Source organism: Strigops habroptila, chromosome 4 (assembly GCF_004027225.2).
Source record: "Strigops habroptila isolate Jane chromosome 4, bStrHab1.2.pri, whole genome shotgun sequence".
NCBI lineage: Eukaryota > Metazoa > Chordata > Aves > Psittaciformes > Psittacidae > Strigops > Strigops habroptila.
The window spans coordinates 2277515-2296297 of NC_046358.1; the positions used below are offsets into that span (position 1 = coordinate 2277515).

General features: G+C 51.9%; 3 protein-coding genes across 3 annotated transcripts; all 3 read left to right on the forward strand.

Moving 5' to 3' along the window:
- Nucleotides 1–4548: 4548 nt before the first annotated feature.
- Nucleotides 4549–5562, forward strand: LOC115607747 (proto-oncogene Mas-like). Its single transcript, XM_030485387.1, has one exon. The coding sequence runs from the start codon at nt 4549–4551 to the stop codon at nt 5560–5562; it is 1014 nt and encodes a 337-aa protein (XP_030341247.1).
- Nucleotides 5563–10178: 4616 nt separating this feature from the next.
- LOC115607748 (proto-oncogene Mas-like) lies at nt 10179–11249 on the forward strand. Its single transcript, XM_030485388.1, has one exon. The coding sequence runs from the start codon at nt 10179–10181 to the stop codon at nt 11247–11249; it is 1071 nt and encodes a 356-aa protein (XP_030341248.1).
- A 5102-nt stretch (nt 11250–16351) lies between these two features.
- On the forward strand, nt 16352–17422 carry LOC115607749 (proto-oncogene Mas-like). The gene has a single exon (XM_030485389.1). It carries the CDS (start codon nt 16352–16354, stop codon nt 17420–17422), a length of 1071 nt encoding a protein of 356 aa, XP_030341249.1.
- The last annotated feature ends 1361 nt before the right edge of the window (nt 17423–18783 follow it).

Here is an 18783-nt window from a genome sequence, read left to right on the forward strand (position 1 = left end):
TCCATCCGGATGCCTTCGGGCACGGGGCTCTCCTCCTTGCTCCTCGCTTTCTCTTCAAACACACGGCACAGGGTGACTTTGATGGAGCCTCGGAAGCGGCGCTGCCAACAGCTCCCCACCAGGAAGTAAATGACTGGATTCACGCTGCTGTTCAGCAGAGCCGGCATAAGAGTGGTGTTTTCTGGAAATAAATCATGCGAACGGGAAAGATCGAGGAAAACCTCTGCACTAAAAGGCATCCCAAATGCAAAGAAGAAGATGACATTGAGCACAACAGCAACATAGAGTTTCCCCAGGTGCCGTCTCTGTGAGCCACATCGGAGCCTGATGAGCATGGCCACGTTGGAAATCAACATAGTTAATGACAAAATCACGAAATAGACAACGGCCGCACTTGCAAATAGTGTGTAATATCCTTTACCAAAGAAAACGCACAAATAACAAGACAAAATGAAAGCCCCGACGCTGGCCCAGAGCACCCCACTCACGATTCCTGATAAGTGCTTTGGGCTGTGGCAGCGATACCAGATTGGGAAGACGACGGAGACACAGCGTTCCATGCTGATGGCTGTCAGGAGACCCAGGCTGCTAAGGACAAAGAAGTGGCTCAGAAATTCAACTGCATGAAAAAAATTGTTGTAATAATGAGTAAAAGAATCCAAATGGTGACAAATTATAGTTTTGTTGAAATATGCCAATATGAGCAGAAAAAACAGGAGGAGCAGACACCAGTCAGCCACAGCTACATTCAGGATGTAGACGGTAAAATGGTTCCGCTTCATCTGGAAGCCCAGGAACCACAAGACTATCCCATTCCCCACCATTCCAAAGACACAGATCCCCATACAGGCAACTAAAAAGACCATAAATCCATCAGATGAAGGTATACATAGAAATTCATTATTTCCCCCATTGCTCAAATCTCCAGAATTCGTGTCATTCTGAAAGAGGTCTGTTGTGTTGGTCTCCTCCATGGTGAATAACCCTGCTCTGGGGAGCTGCCTTCTGCCTCTCTCACCACCTCCTAGGAGACACAAGGAATCAGAAGGAAATCATGGCCATCGGCGTTCCCCGCACTCACCATCTCTCCCCACAGCCCCACGCCAGCCCCAGGCTGCTCCACGAAGGACCCGTCCCCTGTCGTGCCCAGCACAGGCTCCCACCCCTCCAGCCCTGGCCCTGCCATGGAGGCATCTCCCATCTCTCCGTCCCCAGTCTCCTACCTCCTGGTGCTCCTGGGAACAGTGCTGCTGCAGGAGCTCCAGCACAGGGGCCTCCAGCCTCGGCAGCACAAAGGCTCCGGTGATGGTTGCGTGGCCACCCCGCTCTGCTGCGTCATGTTGCTCATGCCTGGGGAGCAGAGCTTTGCCCAGAGATCACCTCCCGTGCTCAGGAGACACCCCTCACAATCTCACCACATCGGTGACAGCTTCCCCTCACATGTCCCATGAACGGCGATCTTGTCAGTAGGAGCTGGGCACGTCACCCCTGCCTCTCCTCCCAACAGCTTTTCACCAGGAGGTGCTGATCTCTTACGATCCCATAAGAAAGCGTCTCCGATTCCGTAAAGTATCATTTTAAACACCATTTTCTAGATCTAGAACTCTGAAGAAGGATGGGATAGCTCTGATAATCTTATGTCCCTTCAGGTGCTGGGAACCCTGGACCTTGCATTGTCAAGCAGGTAGATCCTGTGCATGGAATGTTATCCCGTTATGGGTGTTTGAGCTGTTACAGGGTTTCCTGAAAAAAGACGACAACTCTTTCTACTGTCAAGCAAAAATGATGTTCACGTGGGAACTGTTGCAGCAGTCTCAGATACAGGCAAGAACATGCAGAGTGAGCTGCTTGCAGGCTCCTCCCTTTCCATCAGTCAAGAAGGTTCATCCATGGCCAAGGCAGATGCACAGCAGGGCACAGGCCTGGGACTACTCAGGTTGGGTGTTCTGTGGATCACTCACTCCCTGGGGATCTAACATGGGGAAAGCTGGGATGCCAATACAGGAGGATACATAAACCATTCCCAGGGATGGCACATGGCAGAAAGGTGAGCGTGGGAGAGATGAGCCAGGAACCACCAACACTGAGAGATCACTGAGGTACAGACACACAGCAGCATGAGGGCTTGGCTCATTGTCTCTAATGACATAGAAACTGTGTTCGAAGACTTCTCCCAGCTTTCTTCTGGGAGACATCACCAGGAGATAAAGGCTTTGCTTTAATATGTCAAAAATACCTCTGACCCAACCAAAGAAGTTCCAAGTATATGGAGATAATACTTGAGGGACATTTGAGGCTACAAAGCCATAGAAGAAATCAATAAAGGGAAATGCTCTTCACAGTGGAGGTGAAGAAAGAAAAACACATTCTGTCATTGTAGGACAACAATGAGCTGACACGTTATATGCCCAAAACTGTTGGAAAGGGGAATAAAGGGACTTCATCTCAGGAAGCATGACTGAACAACACTAAGCCATCCATATGAAGCACTTCTCTTCCAGGGCCCTGAAGGCAACAGCTGGCCTTATTTGCCGTGACCCCACCAATTCATCCCCTGCCCCTTGTTCCAGACCTACACAACCAGGCTTTGCCTGAGCTATGCAGGAGTTGCACTTGTCTGAAGCCCTGTTGCCATCCCCCTCTCATAGGTGGATGGTCAGCCTGTGCTCTGTCCCTGGTTCAAGTCTATCTCTAGCCCTATCTCCTGCAGCTCCAGGCTGGAGCTCTGGAGAGACTGTGGACCTTGTTCATTACCGTGTGTTCACCACATGAAATCCAAGGATATCCTTGGAGGACATCAGTCTTGGGGATGACAAGCATAGGCAGTAACTCCCTGAGAATGGTATTTAGAAGCTGGAAAACACATGAGAGATGGAGAGAAAATAAGCCATGAAAATGCCATTCTCTGTGATGCTAAGAGATGAGATTGTGTGACAGGAAGCACTTGTAGATAAAAGCACATTTGCAGCACTATGTACCCCACAAAACGTAATCTCAGAGGAGACACATGTACATAAAGGATGTGATGAGGGGCAGTGTGCAAACCCCTCGTGATGTTCTGTATCTGAGGAACGGTGATTTCTCATGGCAAGTTGACACAAGGCCATGCTCTGCCTCATTGGCTGCTGCTGAGGGCACTCTCTTGGCATCTTGGGTGCAGGGAGTGGGTGCAGGAGCAGGCCTAGGGGGTCAGAGGGCGGGATGGGCATGACCAGGGTTGGTTCTGCACCTCAGGGAGGATGGGAAGAAAGAGGAGTGTTGAGGCCATGAGACTGTCAGTGACATTCGAGGGGTTTCTGCTCATTCATCCCCGTTGTTGACAGTCCCTGGCTCATCTCGCACATTCTCATCTTTCTGCCTTCCTCGTGCCCTGCCAAATCTCTTCCCCACCATCCCCTTGGTGCTGCAGGCTGTACGGATGACGAAGGCTCAGAAAAGAGCTGGGGTAGTCTTCTCTTCCAGCAGCTTTGCAAAGCAAAACCCAGGAGACCCTGGCATGGCGAGCAGAAGCTGGAGGATGGGGGCACAGAGATCATGACCAGGAGACATTTATACCCCAGGGAGTGAGTGATCCACAGAACACCCAACCTGAGTAGTCCCAGGCCTGTGCGTTCTGTGCATCTGCCTTGGCCATGGATAAACCTTCTTGGCTGATGATAAGGGAGGAGCCTGCAAGCAGCTCATGCTGTGTGTCCTTGCCTGTATCTGAGACTGCTGCAACAGTTCCCACGTGAACATCATTTTTGCTTGACAGTAGAAAGAGTTGTGGTCTTTTTTCAGGAAACCCTGAAACAGCTCAAACACCCATAACGGGATAGCATTCCATGCACAGGATCTACCTGCTTGACAATGCAAGGTCCAGGGTTCCCAGCACCTGAAGGGACATAAGATTATCAGAGCTATCCCATCCTTCTTCAGAGTTCTAGATCTAGGAAATGGTGTTTAAAATGATACTTTATGGAATCAGAGATGCTTTCTTATGGGACCATAAGAGCTCAGCAACTTCTGGTGAAAAGCTGGGGGGAGGAGAGGCAGGGGGTGACGTGCCCAGCTCCTACTGACAAGATCGCCGTCCATGGGACATGTGAAGGGAAGCTGTCACCGATGTGGCGAGATTGTGAGGGGTGAATCCTGAGCATCGGAGGTGATCTCTGGGCAAAGCTCTGCTCCCCAGGCACGAGGAACACGCCGGAGCAGAGCGGGGTGGCCACGCAACCATCACCGCAGCCTTTGTGCTGCCGAGGCTGGAGGCCCCTTTGCTGGAGCTCCTGCAGCAGCACTGTTCCCAGGAGCACCAGGAGGTAGGAGACCAGGGACGGGAGACGGGAGATGCCTCCATGGCAGGGCCAGGGCTGGAGGGGTGGGACCTGTGCTGGGCACGACAGGGGACGGGTCCTTCATGGAGCAGCCTGGGGCTGGCGCGGGGCTGTGGGGAGAGATGGTGAGTGCGAGGAACGCCGATGGCCATGATTTCCTTCTGATTCCTTGTGTCTCCTAGGAGGTGGTGAGAGAGGCAGAAGGCAGCCACCCAGAGCAGGGTTATTCACCATGGAGGAGACAAACACAACAGACCTCTTTGTGAATGGCACGAATTCTGGATACGAGAAGAATGAGGGATATTTTGAATACAAATGTGAATTTTCATTTGATGGAATTATGGTGGTTTTAGTTGTCTGTATCGGGATCTGTGTCTTTGGAATGGTGGGGAATGGGATAGTCTTGTGGTTCCTGGGCTTCCAGATGAAGCGGAACCATTTCACAGTCTACATCCTAAATCTGGCAGTTGCTGACTTCTCTCTGCTTCTCCTGTTTTTTCTGCTCATATTGGTAATTTTCAACATAACAAAAATTTGTTATAATTTGAAATCTTTTTTTGATTTTTACTTCAAGTTTCTAGATGCAGTTGAATTTCTGAGCCACTTCTTTCTCCTTAGCAGCCTGAGTCTCCTGACAGCCATCAGCACGGAGCGCTGTGTCTCCGTCGTCTTCCCAATCTGGTATCGCTGCCACCGCCCAAAGCACTTATCAGGCATCGTGAGTGGGGTGCTCTGGGCCAGCGTCGGGGCTTTCATTTTGTCATGTTATCTTTGCTTTCTATTTGGTCAGAGATATTACACGGCCTTTGCGGGTGTGTTCATTGTGTATTCGGTGATATTGTCATTAATGATGTTGATTTCCAACGTGTCCATGGTCATCAGGCTCCGATGTGGCTCACAGAGACGGCACCTGGGGAAACTCTATGTTGCTGTTGTGCTCAATGTCATCTTCTTCTTTGCCTTTGGGATGCCCTTCATTGTACTTGCTTTCCTTCGTCTTTCATTTTCAGATAAAGGAGTTGCTCGAAAAGTGACTCTTGTGCTGGCTCTGCTGAACAGCAGCGTGAATCCAGTCATTTACTTCCTGGTGGGGAGCTGTCGGCAGCGCTGCTTCCGAGGCTCCATCAGAGTAGCCCTGATCCGAGTGTTTGAAGAGAAAGCGAGGAGCGAGGAGGAGAGCCCCATGCCCGAGGGCATCCGGATGGAGAACAGTGTCCCAGGCACTGCTGGGGAGGGGGAGGCCTGAGCTGTGCTCCCCGTTGCAATGAGCCTCATGGCCGTGGCCCTGGCAAATAAACTGTGTCTCCTTTGGCTGAGCAGCTGAGTGTTGTGGTGCTTTGGGGGAGCTCTTTGCCTGGGGAAGGTCTGAGAGAGAGGCCGTGGGGGAGCTCTGGCCACATCTCTTGTCCCAGCATGGCGAGGCTTTGGAAGAGGGGCTGCAAAGACGGGCAAGCCAAGGAGAACCCCTGGGTGGGTGCCTGGGGCGATTTGTGGTGTAGAGGAGAAGGGAAAGAGAAACACTGCAGTTTTGAGAGTGAGAGAGTGACGAAGCAGGAAAGAAAGAGTGAAAGAAGAGCGAGCGAGAGGGTTAGAGCAAGAGTGAAAGAAGGAAGGAAAAGGAAAAGGCAAGTAAAGGCAAGGCAAAAGGCAAGGCAAAAGGAAAGACAAGGAAAGGCAAGGGAAAGCAAGGAAAGTCAAGGAGAAAGGGAAAGGGAAAGGCAAAGGATAGAGGAAAGTTAAAGAGAAGAATAGGGAAGGAAAGGAAAGAAAATAATTGAAAACGGAAAGCAAGAGAAGGGAAAGAAAGGGAAAGCAAGGCAAGGGAAGGGAAGGTAAAGAAAGGGACGGGAATGGAGGGGAAGGGAAGGCAAGGCAAGGCAAGGCAAGGGAAGGCAAGGCAAGGGAAATGAAAGCAAGGCAAGGCAAGGAAAGGTGATGGTTCTGTGGCCACTCCGCTCTGCTCTGGCGTGCTCCTCCTGCCTCAGGAGCTGAAACCACTTGTAGATAAAAGCACATTTGCAGCACTAGGTACCCCACAAAATGTAATCTCAGAGGAGACACATGCACATCAGGGATGTGATTAGGGGCAGTGGGCAAAGCCCTCGTGATGTTCTGTATCTGAGGAACGGTGATTTCTCATGGCAAGTTGACACAAGGCCATGCTCTGCCTCATTGGCTGCTGCTGAGGGCACTCTCTTGGCATCTTGGGTGCAGGGAGTGGGTGCAGGATCAGGCCTTGGGGGCAGAGGGAGGGATGGGCATGACCAGGGTTGGTTCTTCACCTCAGGGAGGATGGGACGAAGGAGGAGTGTTGAGGCCATGAGTCTGCCAGTGACTTCCGAGGAGTTCCTGCTCATTCATCCCCGTTGTTGACAGTCCCTCCTTCTTCAGAGTTCTAGATCTAGGAAAAGGGTTTTCAAAGGATGCTTTATGGAATCGGAGATGCTTTCTTATGGGATCATAAGAGATCAGCACCTCCTGGTGAAAAGCTGTTGGGAGGAGAGGCAGGGGGTGACGCGCCCAGCTCCTACTGACAAGATCGCCGTCCATGGGACATGTGAGGGGAAGCTGTCACCGATGCGGCGAGATTGTGAGGGGTGTCTGCTGAGCACGGGAGGTGATCTCTGGGCAAAGCTCTGCTCCCCAGGCACGAGGAACACGCCGGAGCAGAGCGGGGTGGCCACGCAACCATCACCGCAGCCTTTGTGCTGCCGAGGCTGGAGGCCCCTGTGCTGGAGCTCCTGCAGCAGCACTGTTCCCAGGAGCACCAGGAGGTAGGAGACCGGGGACGGGAGATGGGAGATGCCTTCATGGCAGGGTCAGGGCTGGAGGGGTGGGAGCCTGTGCTGGGCACGACAGGGGACGGGTCCTTCGTGGAGCAGCCTGGGGCTGGCGTGGGGCTGTGGGGAGAGATGGTGAGTGCGGGGAACGCCGATGGCCACCATTTCCTTCTGATTCCTTGTGTCTCCTAGGAGGTGGTGAGAGAGGCAGAAGGCAGCTCCCCAGAGCAGGGTTATTCACCATGGAGGAGACGAACACAACAGACCTCCTTCAGAATGACACGAATTCTGGATACGAGAACAATGAGGGATATTTTGAATATGAATGCGAACATCTGTTTGATGGAATTATGGTCTTTTCATTTGTCTGTATGGGGATCTGTGTCTTTGGAATGGTGGGGAACAGGATAGTCTTGTGGTTCCTGGGCTTCCAGATGAAGCGGAACCCTTTCACAGTCTACATCCTAAATCTGGCAGTTGCTGACTTCTCTCTGCTTCTCCTGTTTTTTCTGGACAAATTGGCAATTTCAAGCTTAAAAATTAGTTGTTATGATTTGGATACCTTTATTCGTTTACACATGAATTACTTATATGCATTTGAATTTCTGTGCGAGTTCTTTCTCCATAGCAGTCTGGGTCTCCTGACAGCTATCAGCATGGAGCGCTGTGTCTCCGTCATCTTCCCAATCTGGTATCGCTGCCACCGCCCAAAGCACTTATCAGGCATCGTGAGTGGGGTGCTCTGTACCGGCGTCGGGGCTTTCATTTTGTCATATTATCTTTGCACTCTATTTCGTCAAAGATGTTACACAGTATTTGCAGGTGCGGCCATGGTGTATTCAGTGATTTTGTCATTAATGATGTTGATTTCCAACGTGTCCATGGTCATCAGGCTCCGATGCTGCTCACAGAGACGGCACCTGAGGAAACTCTATGTTGCTGTTGTGCTCAATGTCATCTTCTTCTTTGCCTTTGGGATGCCTTTCATTGTAAATGCTCTCCTTCAGCTTTCACATTCAAGTGAAGTATTTCTTCGGAAATAGATTATTGTGCTGGCTCTGCTGAACAGCAGCGTGAATCCAGTCATTTACTTCCTGGTGGGGAGCTGTCTGCAGTGTCGCTTCCCAGGCTCCATCAAAGATGCCCTGAGCTGAGTGTTTGAAGAGAAAGCGAGGAGCAAGGAGGAGAGCCCCGTGCCCGAGGGCATCCGGATGGAGAGCAGTGTCCCAGGCACTGCTGGGGAGGGGGAGGCCTGAGCTGTGCTCCCCGTTGCAATGAGCCTCATGGCCGTGGCCCTGGCAAATAAACTGTATCTCCTTTGGCTGAGCAGCTGAGTGTTGTGGTGCTTTGGGGGAGCTCTTTGCCTGGGGAAGGCCTGAGAGAGAGGCCGTGGGGGAGCTCTGGCCACATCTCTTGTCTCAGCACAGCGAGGCTTTGGAAAAGGGGCTGCAAAGACGAGGAAGCCAAGGAGAACCCCTGGATGGGTGCCTGGGGCGATTTGTGGTGTAGAGGAGAAGGGAAAGAGAAACACTTCAATTTGGAGAGTGAGAGAGTGATGAAGAGGGAAAGAAAGAGTGAAAGAAGAGTGAGCGAGAGGGTTAGAGCAAGAGTGAAAGAAGGAAGGAAAAGGAAAAGGCAAGTAAAGGCAAGGCAAGGCAAAAGGCAAGGCAAAAGGAAAGTCAAAGAAAGGCAAGGGAAAGCAAGGAAAGTCAAGGAGAAAGGGAAAGGGAAAGGCAAAGGATAGAGGAAAGTTAAAGAGAAGAATAGGGAAGGAAAGAAAAGAAAATAATAGAAAACAGAAAGCAAGAGAAGGGAAAGCAAGGGAAAGTAAGGGAAAGCAAGGCAAGACAATGCAAGGGAAGGGAAGGGAAGGGAGGGGAAGGGAAGGCAAGGCAAGGCAAGGCAAGGCAAGGCAAGGCAAGGCAAGGCAAGGCAGGGCAAGGCAAGGCAAGGGAAGGCAAGGGAAATAAAAGCAAGTCAAGGCAAGGAAAGATGATGGTTCTGTGGCCACTCCGCTCTGCTCTGGCGTGTTCTTCGTGCCTCAGGAGCTGAAACACTTGTAGATAAAAGCACATTTGCAGCACTATGTACCCCACAAAATGTAATCTCAGAGGAGACACATGCACATCAGGGATGTGATTAGGGGCAGTGGGCAAAGCCCTCGTGATGTTCTGTATCTGAGGAACGGTGATTTCTCATGGCAAGTTGACACAAGGCCATGCTCTGCCTCATTGGCTGCTGCTGAGGGCACTCTCTTGGCATCTTGGGTGCAGGGAGTGGGTGCAGGATCTGGTCTGGGGGGCAAGAGGGAGGGATGGGCATGACCAGGCTTGGTTGTGCACCTCAGGGAGGATGGGAAGAAGGAGGAGTGTTGAGGCCATGAGTCTGCCAGTGACTTCCGAGGAGTTCCTGCTCATTCATCCCCGTTGTTGACAGTCCCTCCTTCTTCAGAGTTCTAGATCTAGGAGAAGGGTTTTGAAAGAAAGCTTTATGAAATCGGAGACGCTTTCTTATGGGATCATAAGATATCAGCACCTCCTGGTGAAAAGCTGTTGGGAGGAGAGGCAGGGGGTGACGCGCCCAGCTCCTACTGACAAGATCGCCGTCCATGGGACATGTGAGGGGAAGCTGTCACCGATGTGGCGAGATTGTGAGGGGTGTCTGCTGAGCACGGGAGGTGATCTCTGGGCAAAGCTCTGCTCCCCAGGCACGAGGAACATGCCGGAGCAGAGCGGGGTGGCCACGCAACCATCACCGCAGCCTTTGTGCTGCCGAGGCTGGAGGCCCCTGTGCTGGAGCTCCTGCAGCAGCACTGTTCCCAGGAGCACCAGGAGGTAGGAGACCGGGGACGGGAGACGGGAGATGCCTCCATGGCAGGGTCAGGGCTGGAGGGGTGGGAGCCTGTGCTGGGCACGACAGGGGACGGGTCCTTCGTGGAGCAGCCTGGGGCTGGTGTGGGGCTGTGGGGAGCGATGGTGAGTGCGGGGAACGCCGATGGCCACCATTTCCTTCTGATTCCTTGTGTCTCCTAGGAGGTGGTGAGAGAGGCAGAAGGCAGCCACCCAGAGCAGTGTTATTCACCATGGAGGAGACCAACACAACAGACCTCCTTCAGAATGAAACAAATTCTGGATATGAGAACAATGAGGGATATTTTGATTACGAATGTGGATTTTCATTTGACGGAATTATGGTGGTTTCAGTTGTCTGTATGGGGATCTGTGTCTTTGGAATGGTGGGGAATGGGATAGTCTTGTGGTTCCTGGGCTTCCAGATGAAGCGGAACCCTTTCACAGTCTACATCCTAAATCTGGCAGTTGCTGACTTCTCTCTGCTTCTCCTGTATTTTCTGGACAAATTGGCAATTCTCAACATAACAAAACTTTGTTATAAATTGAATTCTTTTTTTGATTTTTACTTCAATTTTCAAGATGCAGTTGCATTTCTGTGCCACTTCTTTCTCCTTAGCAGCCTGAGTCTCCTGACAGCCATCAGCATGGAGCGCTGTGTCTCTGTCATCTTCCCAATCTGGTATCTCTGCCACCGCCCAAAGCACTTATCAGGCATCGTGAGTGGGGTGCTCTGGGCCAGCGTCGGGGCTTTCATTTTGTCATGTTATCTTTGCTTTCTATTTGGTCAAAGATATTGCACGGTATTTGCGGGTGTGTTCATTGTGTATTCAGTGATTTTGTCATTAATGATGTTGATTTCCAACGCGGCCATGGTCATCAGGCTCCGATGCTGCTCACAGAGACGGCACCTGGGGAAACTCTATGTTGCTGTTGTGCTCAATGTCATCTTCTTCTTTGTCTTTGGGATGCCCTTCATTGTACTTGCTTTCCTTCATCTTTCATTTTCGAATGATGTAGATCTTCTGAAAGTGACTCTTGTGCCGACTCTGCTGAACAGCAGCGTGAATCCAGCCATTTACTTCCTGGTGGGGAGCTGTCAGCAGCACCGCTTCCGAGGCTCCATCAAAGTCGCCCTGAGCCGAGTGTTTGAAGAGAAAGCGAGGAGTGAGGAGCAAGGAGGAGAGCCCCGTGCCCGAGGGCATCCGGATGGAGAGCAGTGTCCCAGGCACTGCTGGGGAGGGGGAGGCCTGAGCTGTGCTCCCCGTTGCAATGAGCCTCATGGCCGTGGCCCCAGTGAATAAACTGTGTCTCCTTTGGCTGAGCAGCTGAGTGTTGTGGTGCTTTGGGGGAGCTCATTGCTTGGGGAAGGTCTGAGAGAGAGGCCGTGGGGGAGTTCTGGTCACATCTCTTGTCCCAGCAAGGCGAGGTTCTGGAAGAGGGGCTGCAGTGACGAGGAAGTCAAGGAGAACCCCTGTATGGGTGCTTGGAGGGATTTGTGGTGTAGAGGAGAAGGGAAAGAGAAACACTTCAATTTGGAGAGTGAGAGAGTGATGAAGCAGGAAAGAAAGAGTGAAAGAAGAAAGAGCGAGAGGGTTAGAGAAAGGGTGGAAGAAGGAAAGAATAGTTAAAAGGCAAGTAAAGTCAAGGCAAGGCAAAAGGCAAGGCAAAAGGAAAGGCAAGGAAAGGCAAAAGGAAAAGCAAGGAAAGCCAGGGAGAAAGGGAAAGGGAAAGGGAATGGGAAAGGGAACAGCAAAGATGAAGTGAAGGGAAGGGAAGGGAAGGGAAGAAAATAAGAGGAAATGGAAAGACAAAGGGAAGGCAAACGGAAGACAGGGAAGGGAAGGGAAGGGAAGGGAAGGGAAGGGAAGGGAAGGGAAGGGAAGGGAAGGGAAGGGAAGGGAAGGGAAGGGAAGGGAAGGGAAGGGAAGGGAAGGGAAGGGAAGGGAAGGGAAGGGAAGGGAAGGGAAAGGAAGGGAAAGCAAGGGAAGGGAAGGGAAGGGAAGGGAAGGGAAGGGAAGGGAAGGGAAGGGAAGGGAAGGGAAGGGAAGGGAAGGGAAGGGAAGGGAAGGGAAGGGAAGGGAAGGGAAGGGAAGGGAAGGGAAGGGAAGGGAAGGGAAATGAAATCAAGGCAAGGGAAGGCAAAGGGAAGGGAAAGGCAAAGGGAAGGGAAAGAGAAAGGGAAGGGAAAGACAAAGGGAAGGCAAGGGAAGGGAAGGGAAGGCTAGGCAAGGCAATGCAAGGCAAGGGAAGCAGAAGGAAGGAAAGGGAAAGCAAGGCAATTCAAGGCAAGGCAAGGCAAGGAAAGGCAAGGAAATGTGATGGTTCTGTGGCCACTCCGCTCTGCTCTGGCGTGTTCCTCGTGCCTCAGGAGCTGAAACCACTTGCAGATAAAAGCACATTTGCAGCACTATGCACCCCACAAAATGTAATCTCAGAGGAGACACATGCACATCAGGGATGTGATTAGAGGCAGTGGGCAAAGCCCTCGTGATGTTCTGTATCTGAGGAATGGTGATTTCTCATGGCAAGTTGACACAAGGCCATGCTCTGCCTCATTGGCTGCTGCTGAGGGCACTCTCTTGGCATCTTGGGTGCAGGGAGTGGGTGCAGGATCAGGCCTTGGGGGCAGAGGGAGGGATGGGCATGACCAGGGTTGGTTCTTCACCTCAGGGAGGATGGGAAGAAGGAGGAGTGTTGAGGCCATGAGGCTGTCAGTGACTTCCGAGGAGTTCCTGCTCATTCATCCCCGTTGTTGACAGTCCCTCCTTCTTCAGACTTCTAGATCTAGGAAAAGGGTTTTTCAAAGGATGCTTTATGGAATCGGAGACGCTTTCTTATGGGATCATAAGAGATCAGCACCTCCTGGTGAAAAGCTGTTGGGAGGAGAGGCAGGGGGTGACGTGCCCAGCTCCTACTGACAAGATCGCCGTCCATGGGACATGTGAGGGGAAGCTGTCACCGATGTGGCGAGATTGTGAGGGGTGTCTCCTGAGCACGGGAGGTGATCTCTGGGCAAAGCTCTGCTCCCCAGGCACGAGGAACACGACGCAGCAGAGCGGGGTGGCCACGCAACCATCGCCGCAGCATTTGTGCTGCCAAGGCTGGAGGCCCCTGTGCTGGAGCTCCTGCAGCAGCACTGTTCCCAGGAGCACCAGGAGGTAGGAGACCGGGGACGGGAGATGGGAGATGCCTCCATGGCAGGGTCAGGGCTGGAGGGGTGGGAGCTGTGCTGGGCACGACAGGGGACGGGTCCTTCGTGGAGCAGCCTGGGGCTGGCGTGGGGCTGTGGGGAGAGATGGTGAGTGCGGGGAACGCCGATGGCCACCATTTCCTTCTGATTCCTTGTGTCTCCTAGGAGGTGGTGGGAGAGGCAGAAGGCAGCCCCCCAGAGCGGTGTTATTCACCATGGATGAGACAAACACAACAGACCTCTTTGCGAATGACACGAATTCTGGATATGAGAATAATGAGGGATATTTTGATTATGAATGTGAATTTTCATTTGATGGCATTACGGTCTTTTCAGTTGTCTGTATGGGGATCTGTGTCTTTGGAATGGTGGGGAACGGGATAGTCTTGTGGTTCCTGGGCTTCCAGATGAAGCGGAACCCTTTCACAGTCTACATCCTAAACCTGGCAGTTGCTGACTTCTCTCTACTTCTCCTGTTTTTTCTGGTCAGATTGGTATTTTGAATCTTAAAAATTAGTTGTTATGACTTGGATACCTTTATTCATTTACACATGAATTACTTATACGCAGTTGACTTACTGAGCCACTTCTTTGTCCTTAGCAGCCTGGGTCTCCTGTCAGCCATCAGTATGGAGCGCTGTGTCTCTGTCATCTTCCCAATCGGGTATCGCTGCCACCGCCGAAAGAACTTTTCAGGAATAGTGAGTGGGGTGCTCTGGGCCAGCGTCGGGGCTTTCATTTTGTCATATTATCTTTGCTTTCTATTTGGTGAAAGATATTACCTGCAATTTGCGGGTGTGCTCATTGTGTATTCTATGATTTTGTCATTAATGATGTTGATTTCCAACGTGTCCATGGTCATCAGGCTCCGATGCGGCTCACAGAGACGGCACCTAGGGAAACTCTATGTTGCTGTTGTGCTCAATGTCATCTTCTTCTTTGCCTTTGGGATGCCTTTCATTGTAAATGCTTTCCTTCAGCTTTCATTCTCGAATGATGTAGTTCTTCAGAAAGTGACTCTTGCGCTGGCTCTGCTGAACAGCAGCGTGAATCCAGTCATTTACTTCCTGGTGGGGAGCTGTCGGCAGCGTCGCTTCCGAGGCTCCATCAAAGTCGCCCTGCGCCGAGTGTTTGAAGAGAAAGCGAGGAGTGAGGAGCAAGGAGGAGAGCCCCGTGCCCGAGGGCATCCGGATGGAGAGCAGTGTCCCAGGCACTGCAGAGGAGGGGGAGGCCTGAGCTGTGCTCCCCGTTGCAATGAGCCTCATGGCCATGGCCCCAGTGAATAAACTGTGACTCCTTTGGCTGAGCAGCCGAATGTTGTGGTGCTTTGGGGGAGCTCTTTGCCTGTGGAAGGCTTGAGAGAGAGGCTCTGGGGGAGCTCTGGCCACCTCTCTTGACCCAGCATGGCGAGGCTCTGGAAGAGAGGCTGCAGTGACGAGGAAGTCAAGGAGAACCCCTGTATGGGTGCTTGGGGGGATTTGTGGTGTAGAGGAGAAGGGAAAGAGAAACACTGCAATCTGGAGAGTGAGAGAGTGATGAAGAGGGAAAGAAAGAGTGAAAGAAGAAAGAGCGAGAGGGTTAGAGAAAGGGTGGAAGAGGGAAGGAAAAGGAAAAAGGCAAGTAAAGGCAAGACAAGGCAAAAGGCAAGGCAAAAGGAAAGGCAAGAAAGCCAGGGAGAAAGGGAAAAGGCAAGAGAACGGGAAAGGGAACAGCAAAGATGAAGCGACGGACAGGGAAGGAAAGGGAAGAAAATAATAGGAAATGGAAAGGCGAAGGGAAGGGAAGGGAAGGGAAGGGAAGGGAAGGGAAGGGAAGGGAAGGGAAGGGAAGGGAAGGGAAGGGAAGGGAAGGGAAGGGAAGGGAAGAGAAGGGAAGGGAAGGGAAGGGAAGGGAAGGAAGGAGAAGGGAAAGGAAGGGAAGGGAAGGAGGAGAAGGGAAAGCAAGGCACGGCAAGGAAAGGCAAGGCAAGGGAAGCGAAGGGAAGGCAAGGCAAGACAAGCAAAGGGAAGGGAAGGGAAAGCAAGGCAAGGGAAGCAGAAGGAAGGGAAGGGAAAGCAAGGTAATTCAAGGCAAGGCAAGGCAAGTTAAGGCAAGGGAAATGAAAGCAAGGCAAGGCAAGGAAAGATGATGGTTCTGTGGCCACCCCGCTCTGCTCTGGCGTGTTCTTCGTGCCTCAGGAGCTGAAACACTTGTAGATAAAAGCACATTTGCAGCACTATCTACCCCACAAAATGTAATCTCTGAGGAGACATATGTACATCAAGGATGTGATTAGAGGCAGTGGGCAAAGCCCTCATGATGTTCTGTATCTGAGGAACGGTGATTTCTCATGGCAAGTTGACACAAGGCCATGCTCTGCCTCATTGGCTGCTGCTGAGGGCACTCTCTTGGCACCTTGGGTGCAGGGAGTGGGTGCAGGACCAGGCTTGGGGGCAAGAGGGAGGGATGGGCATGACCAGGCTTGGTTCTGAACCTCAGGGAGGATGGGAAGAAGGAGGAGTGTTGAGGCCATGAGTCTGCCAGTGACTTCCGAGGAGTTCCTGCTCATTCATCCCCGTTGTTGACAGTCCCTCCTTCTTCAGAGTTCTAGATCTAGGAAAAGGGTTTTCAAAGGATGCTTTATGGAATCGGAGATGCTTTCTTATGGGATCATAAGAGATCAGCACCTCCTGGTGAAAAGCTGTTGGGAGGAGAGGCAGGGGGTGACGTGCCCAGCTCCTACTGACAAGATCGCCGTCCATGGGACATGTGAGGGGAAGCTGTCACCGATGCGGCGAGATTGTGAGGGGTGTCTGCTGAGCACGGGAGGTGATCTCTGGGCAAAGCTCTGCTCCCCAGGCACGAGGAACATGCCGGAGCAGAGCGGGGTGGCCACGCAACCATCACCGCAGCCTTTGCGCTGCCGAGGCTGGAGGCCCCTGTGCTGGAGCTCCTGCAGCAGCACTGTTCCCAGGAGCACCAGGAGGTAGGAGACCGGGGACGGGAGATGGGAGATGCCTTCATGGCAGGGTCAGGGCTGGAGGGGTGGGAGCCTGTGCTGGGCACGACAGGGGACGGGTCCTTCGTGGAGCAGCCTGGGGCTGGCGTGGGGCTGTGGGGAGAGATGGTGAGTGCGGGGAACGCCGATGGCCACCATTTCCTTCTGATTCCTTGTGTCTCCTAGGAGGTGGTGAGAGAGGCAGAAGGCAGCCCCCCAGAGCAGTGTTATTCACCATGGAGGAGACCAACACAACAGACCTCTTTGCGAATGACACGAATTCTGGATATGAGAACAATGAGGGATATTTTGATTACGAATGTGAATTTTCATTTGATGGAATTATGGTGGTTTTAGTTGTCTGTATCGGGATCTGTGTCTTTGGAATGGTGGGGAATGGGATAGTCTTGTGGTTCCTGGGCTTCCAGATGAAGCGGAACCCTATTACAGTCTACATCCTAAATATGGCAGTTGCTGGCTTCTCTCTGCTTCTCCTGTATTTTCTGCTCATATTGGGAATTTTCAACATAACAAAAATTTGTTATAAGTTGAAATCTTTTTTGGATTTTTACTTCAAGTTTCAAGATGCATTTGAATTTCTGTGCCACTTCTTTGTCATTAGCGGCCTGAGTCTCCTGACAGCCATCAGCACGGACCGCTGTGTCTCCGTTGTCTTCCCAATCTGGTATCGCTGCCACCGCCCAAAGCACTTATCAGGCATCGTGAGTGGGGTGCTCTGGGCCAGCGTTGGGGCTTTCATTTTGTCATGTTATCTTTGCTTTCTATTTGGTCAAAGATATTACACGGCCTTTGCGGGTGTGTTCATTGTGTATTCGGTGATATTGCCATTAATGATGTTGATTTCCAACGTGTCCATGGTCATCAGGCTCCGATGTGGCTCACAGAGACGGCACCTGGGGAAACTCTATGTTGCTGTTGTGCTCAATGTCATCTTCTTCTTTGTCTTTGGGATGCCCTTCATTGTACTTGCTTTCCTTCATCTTTCATTTTCGAATGATGTAGATCTTCTGAAAGTGACTCTTGTGCCGACTCTGCTGAACAGCAGCGTGAATCCAGTCATTTACTTCCTGGTGGGGAGCTGTCAGCAGCACCGCTTCCGAGGCTCCATCAAAGTCGCCCTGAGCCGAGTGTTTGAAGAGAAAGCGAGGAGTGAGGAGCAAGGAGGAGAGCCCCGTGCCCGAGGGCATCCGGATGGAGAGCAGTGTCCCAGGCACTGCTGGGGAGGGGGAGGCCTGAGCTGTGCTCCCCGTTGCAATGAGCCTCATGGCCGTGGCCCCAGTGAATAAACTGTGTCTCCTTTGGCTGAGCAGCTGAGTGTTGTGGTGCTTTGGGGGAGCTCATTGCTTGGGGAAGGTCTGAGAGAGAGGCCGTGGGGGAGTTCTGGTCACATCTCTTGTCCCAGCAAGGCGAGGTTCTGGAAGAGGGGCTGCAGTGACGAGGAAGTCAAGGAGAACCCCTGTATGGGTGCTTGGAGGGATTTGTGGTGTAGAGGAGAAGGGAAAGAGAAACACTTCAATTTGGAGAGTGAGAGAGTGATGAAGCAGGAAAGAAAGAGTGAAAGAAGAAAGAGCGAGAGGCTTAGAGAAAGGGTGGAAGAAGGAAAGAATAGTTAAAAGGCAAGTAAAGTCAAGGCAAGGCAAAAGGCAAGGCAAAAGGAAAGGCAAGGAAAGGTAAAAGGAAAAGCAAGGAAAGCCAGGGAGAAAGGGAAAGGGAAAGGGAATGGGAAAGGGAACAGCAAAGATGAAGTGAAGGGCAGGGAAGGAAAGGGAAGAAAATAAGAGGAAATGGAAAGACAAAGGGAAGGCAAACGGAAGACATGGAAGGGAAGGGAAGGGAAGGGAAGGGAAGGGAAGGGAAGGGAAGGGAAGGGAAGGGAAGGGAAGGGAAGGGAAGGGAAGGGAAGGGAAGGGAAGGGAAGGGAAGGGAAGGGAAGGGAAGGGAAGGGAAGGGAAATGAAATCAAGGCAAGGGAAGGCAAAGGGAAGGGAAAGGCAAAGGGAAAGGAAAGAGAAAGGGAAGGGAAAGACAAAGGGAAGGCAAGGGAAGGGAAGGGAAGGCTAGGCAAGGCAATGCAAGGCAAGGGAAGCAGAAGGAAGGAAAGGGAAAGCAAGGCAATTCAAGGCAAGGCAAGGCAAGGTAAGGCAAGGGAAATGAAAGCAAGGCAAGGCAAGGAAAGATGATGGTTCTGTGGCCACCCCGCTCTGCTCTGGCGTGTTCTTCATGCCTCAGGAGCTGAAACACTTGTAGATAAAAGCACATTTGCAGCACTATCTACCCCACAAAATGTAATCTCTGAGGAGACATATGTACATCAAGGATGTGATTAGAGGCAGTGGGCAATGCCCTCATGATGTTCTGTATCTGAGGAACGGTGATTTCTCATGGCAAGTTGACACAAGGCCATGCTCTGCCTCATTGGCTGCTGCTGAGGGCACTCTCTTGGCACCTTGGGTGCAGGGAGTGGGTGCAGGACCAGGCTTGGGGGCAAGAGGGAGGGATGGGCATGACCAGGCTTGGTTCTGAACCTCAGGGAGGATGGGAAGAAGGAGGAGTGTTGAGGCCATGAGTCTGCCAGTGACTTCCGAGGAGTTCCTGCTCATTCATCCCCGTTGTTGACAGTCCCTCCTTCTTCAGACTTCTAGATCTAG

What these genes read in the sequence shown, in the direction of transcription:
- LOC115607749 (XM_030485389.1), top strand. Translation starts at nt 16,352, where the DNA reads ATGGAGGAGACCAACACAACAGACCTCTTTGCGAATGACACGAATTCT.
- LOC115607747 (XM_030485387.1), top strand. Translation starts at nt 4,549, where the DNA reads ATGGAGGAGACAAACACAACAGACCTCTTTGTGAATGGCACGAATTCT.
- LOC115607748 (XM_030485388.1), top strand. Translation starts at nt 10,179, where the DNA reads ATGGAGGAGACCAACACAACAGACCTCCTTCAGAATGAAACAAATTCT.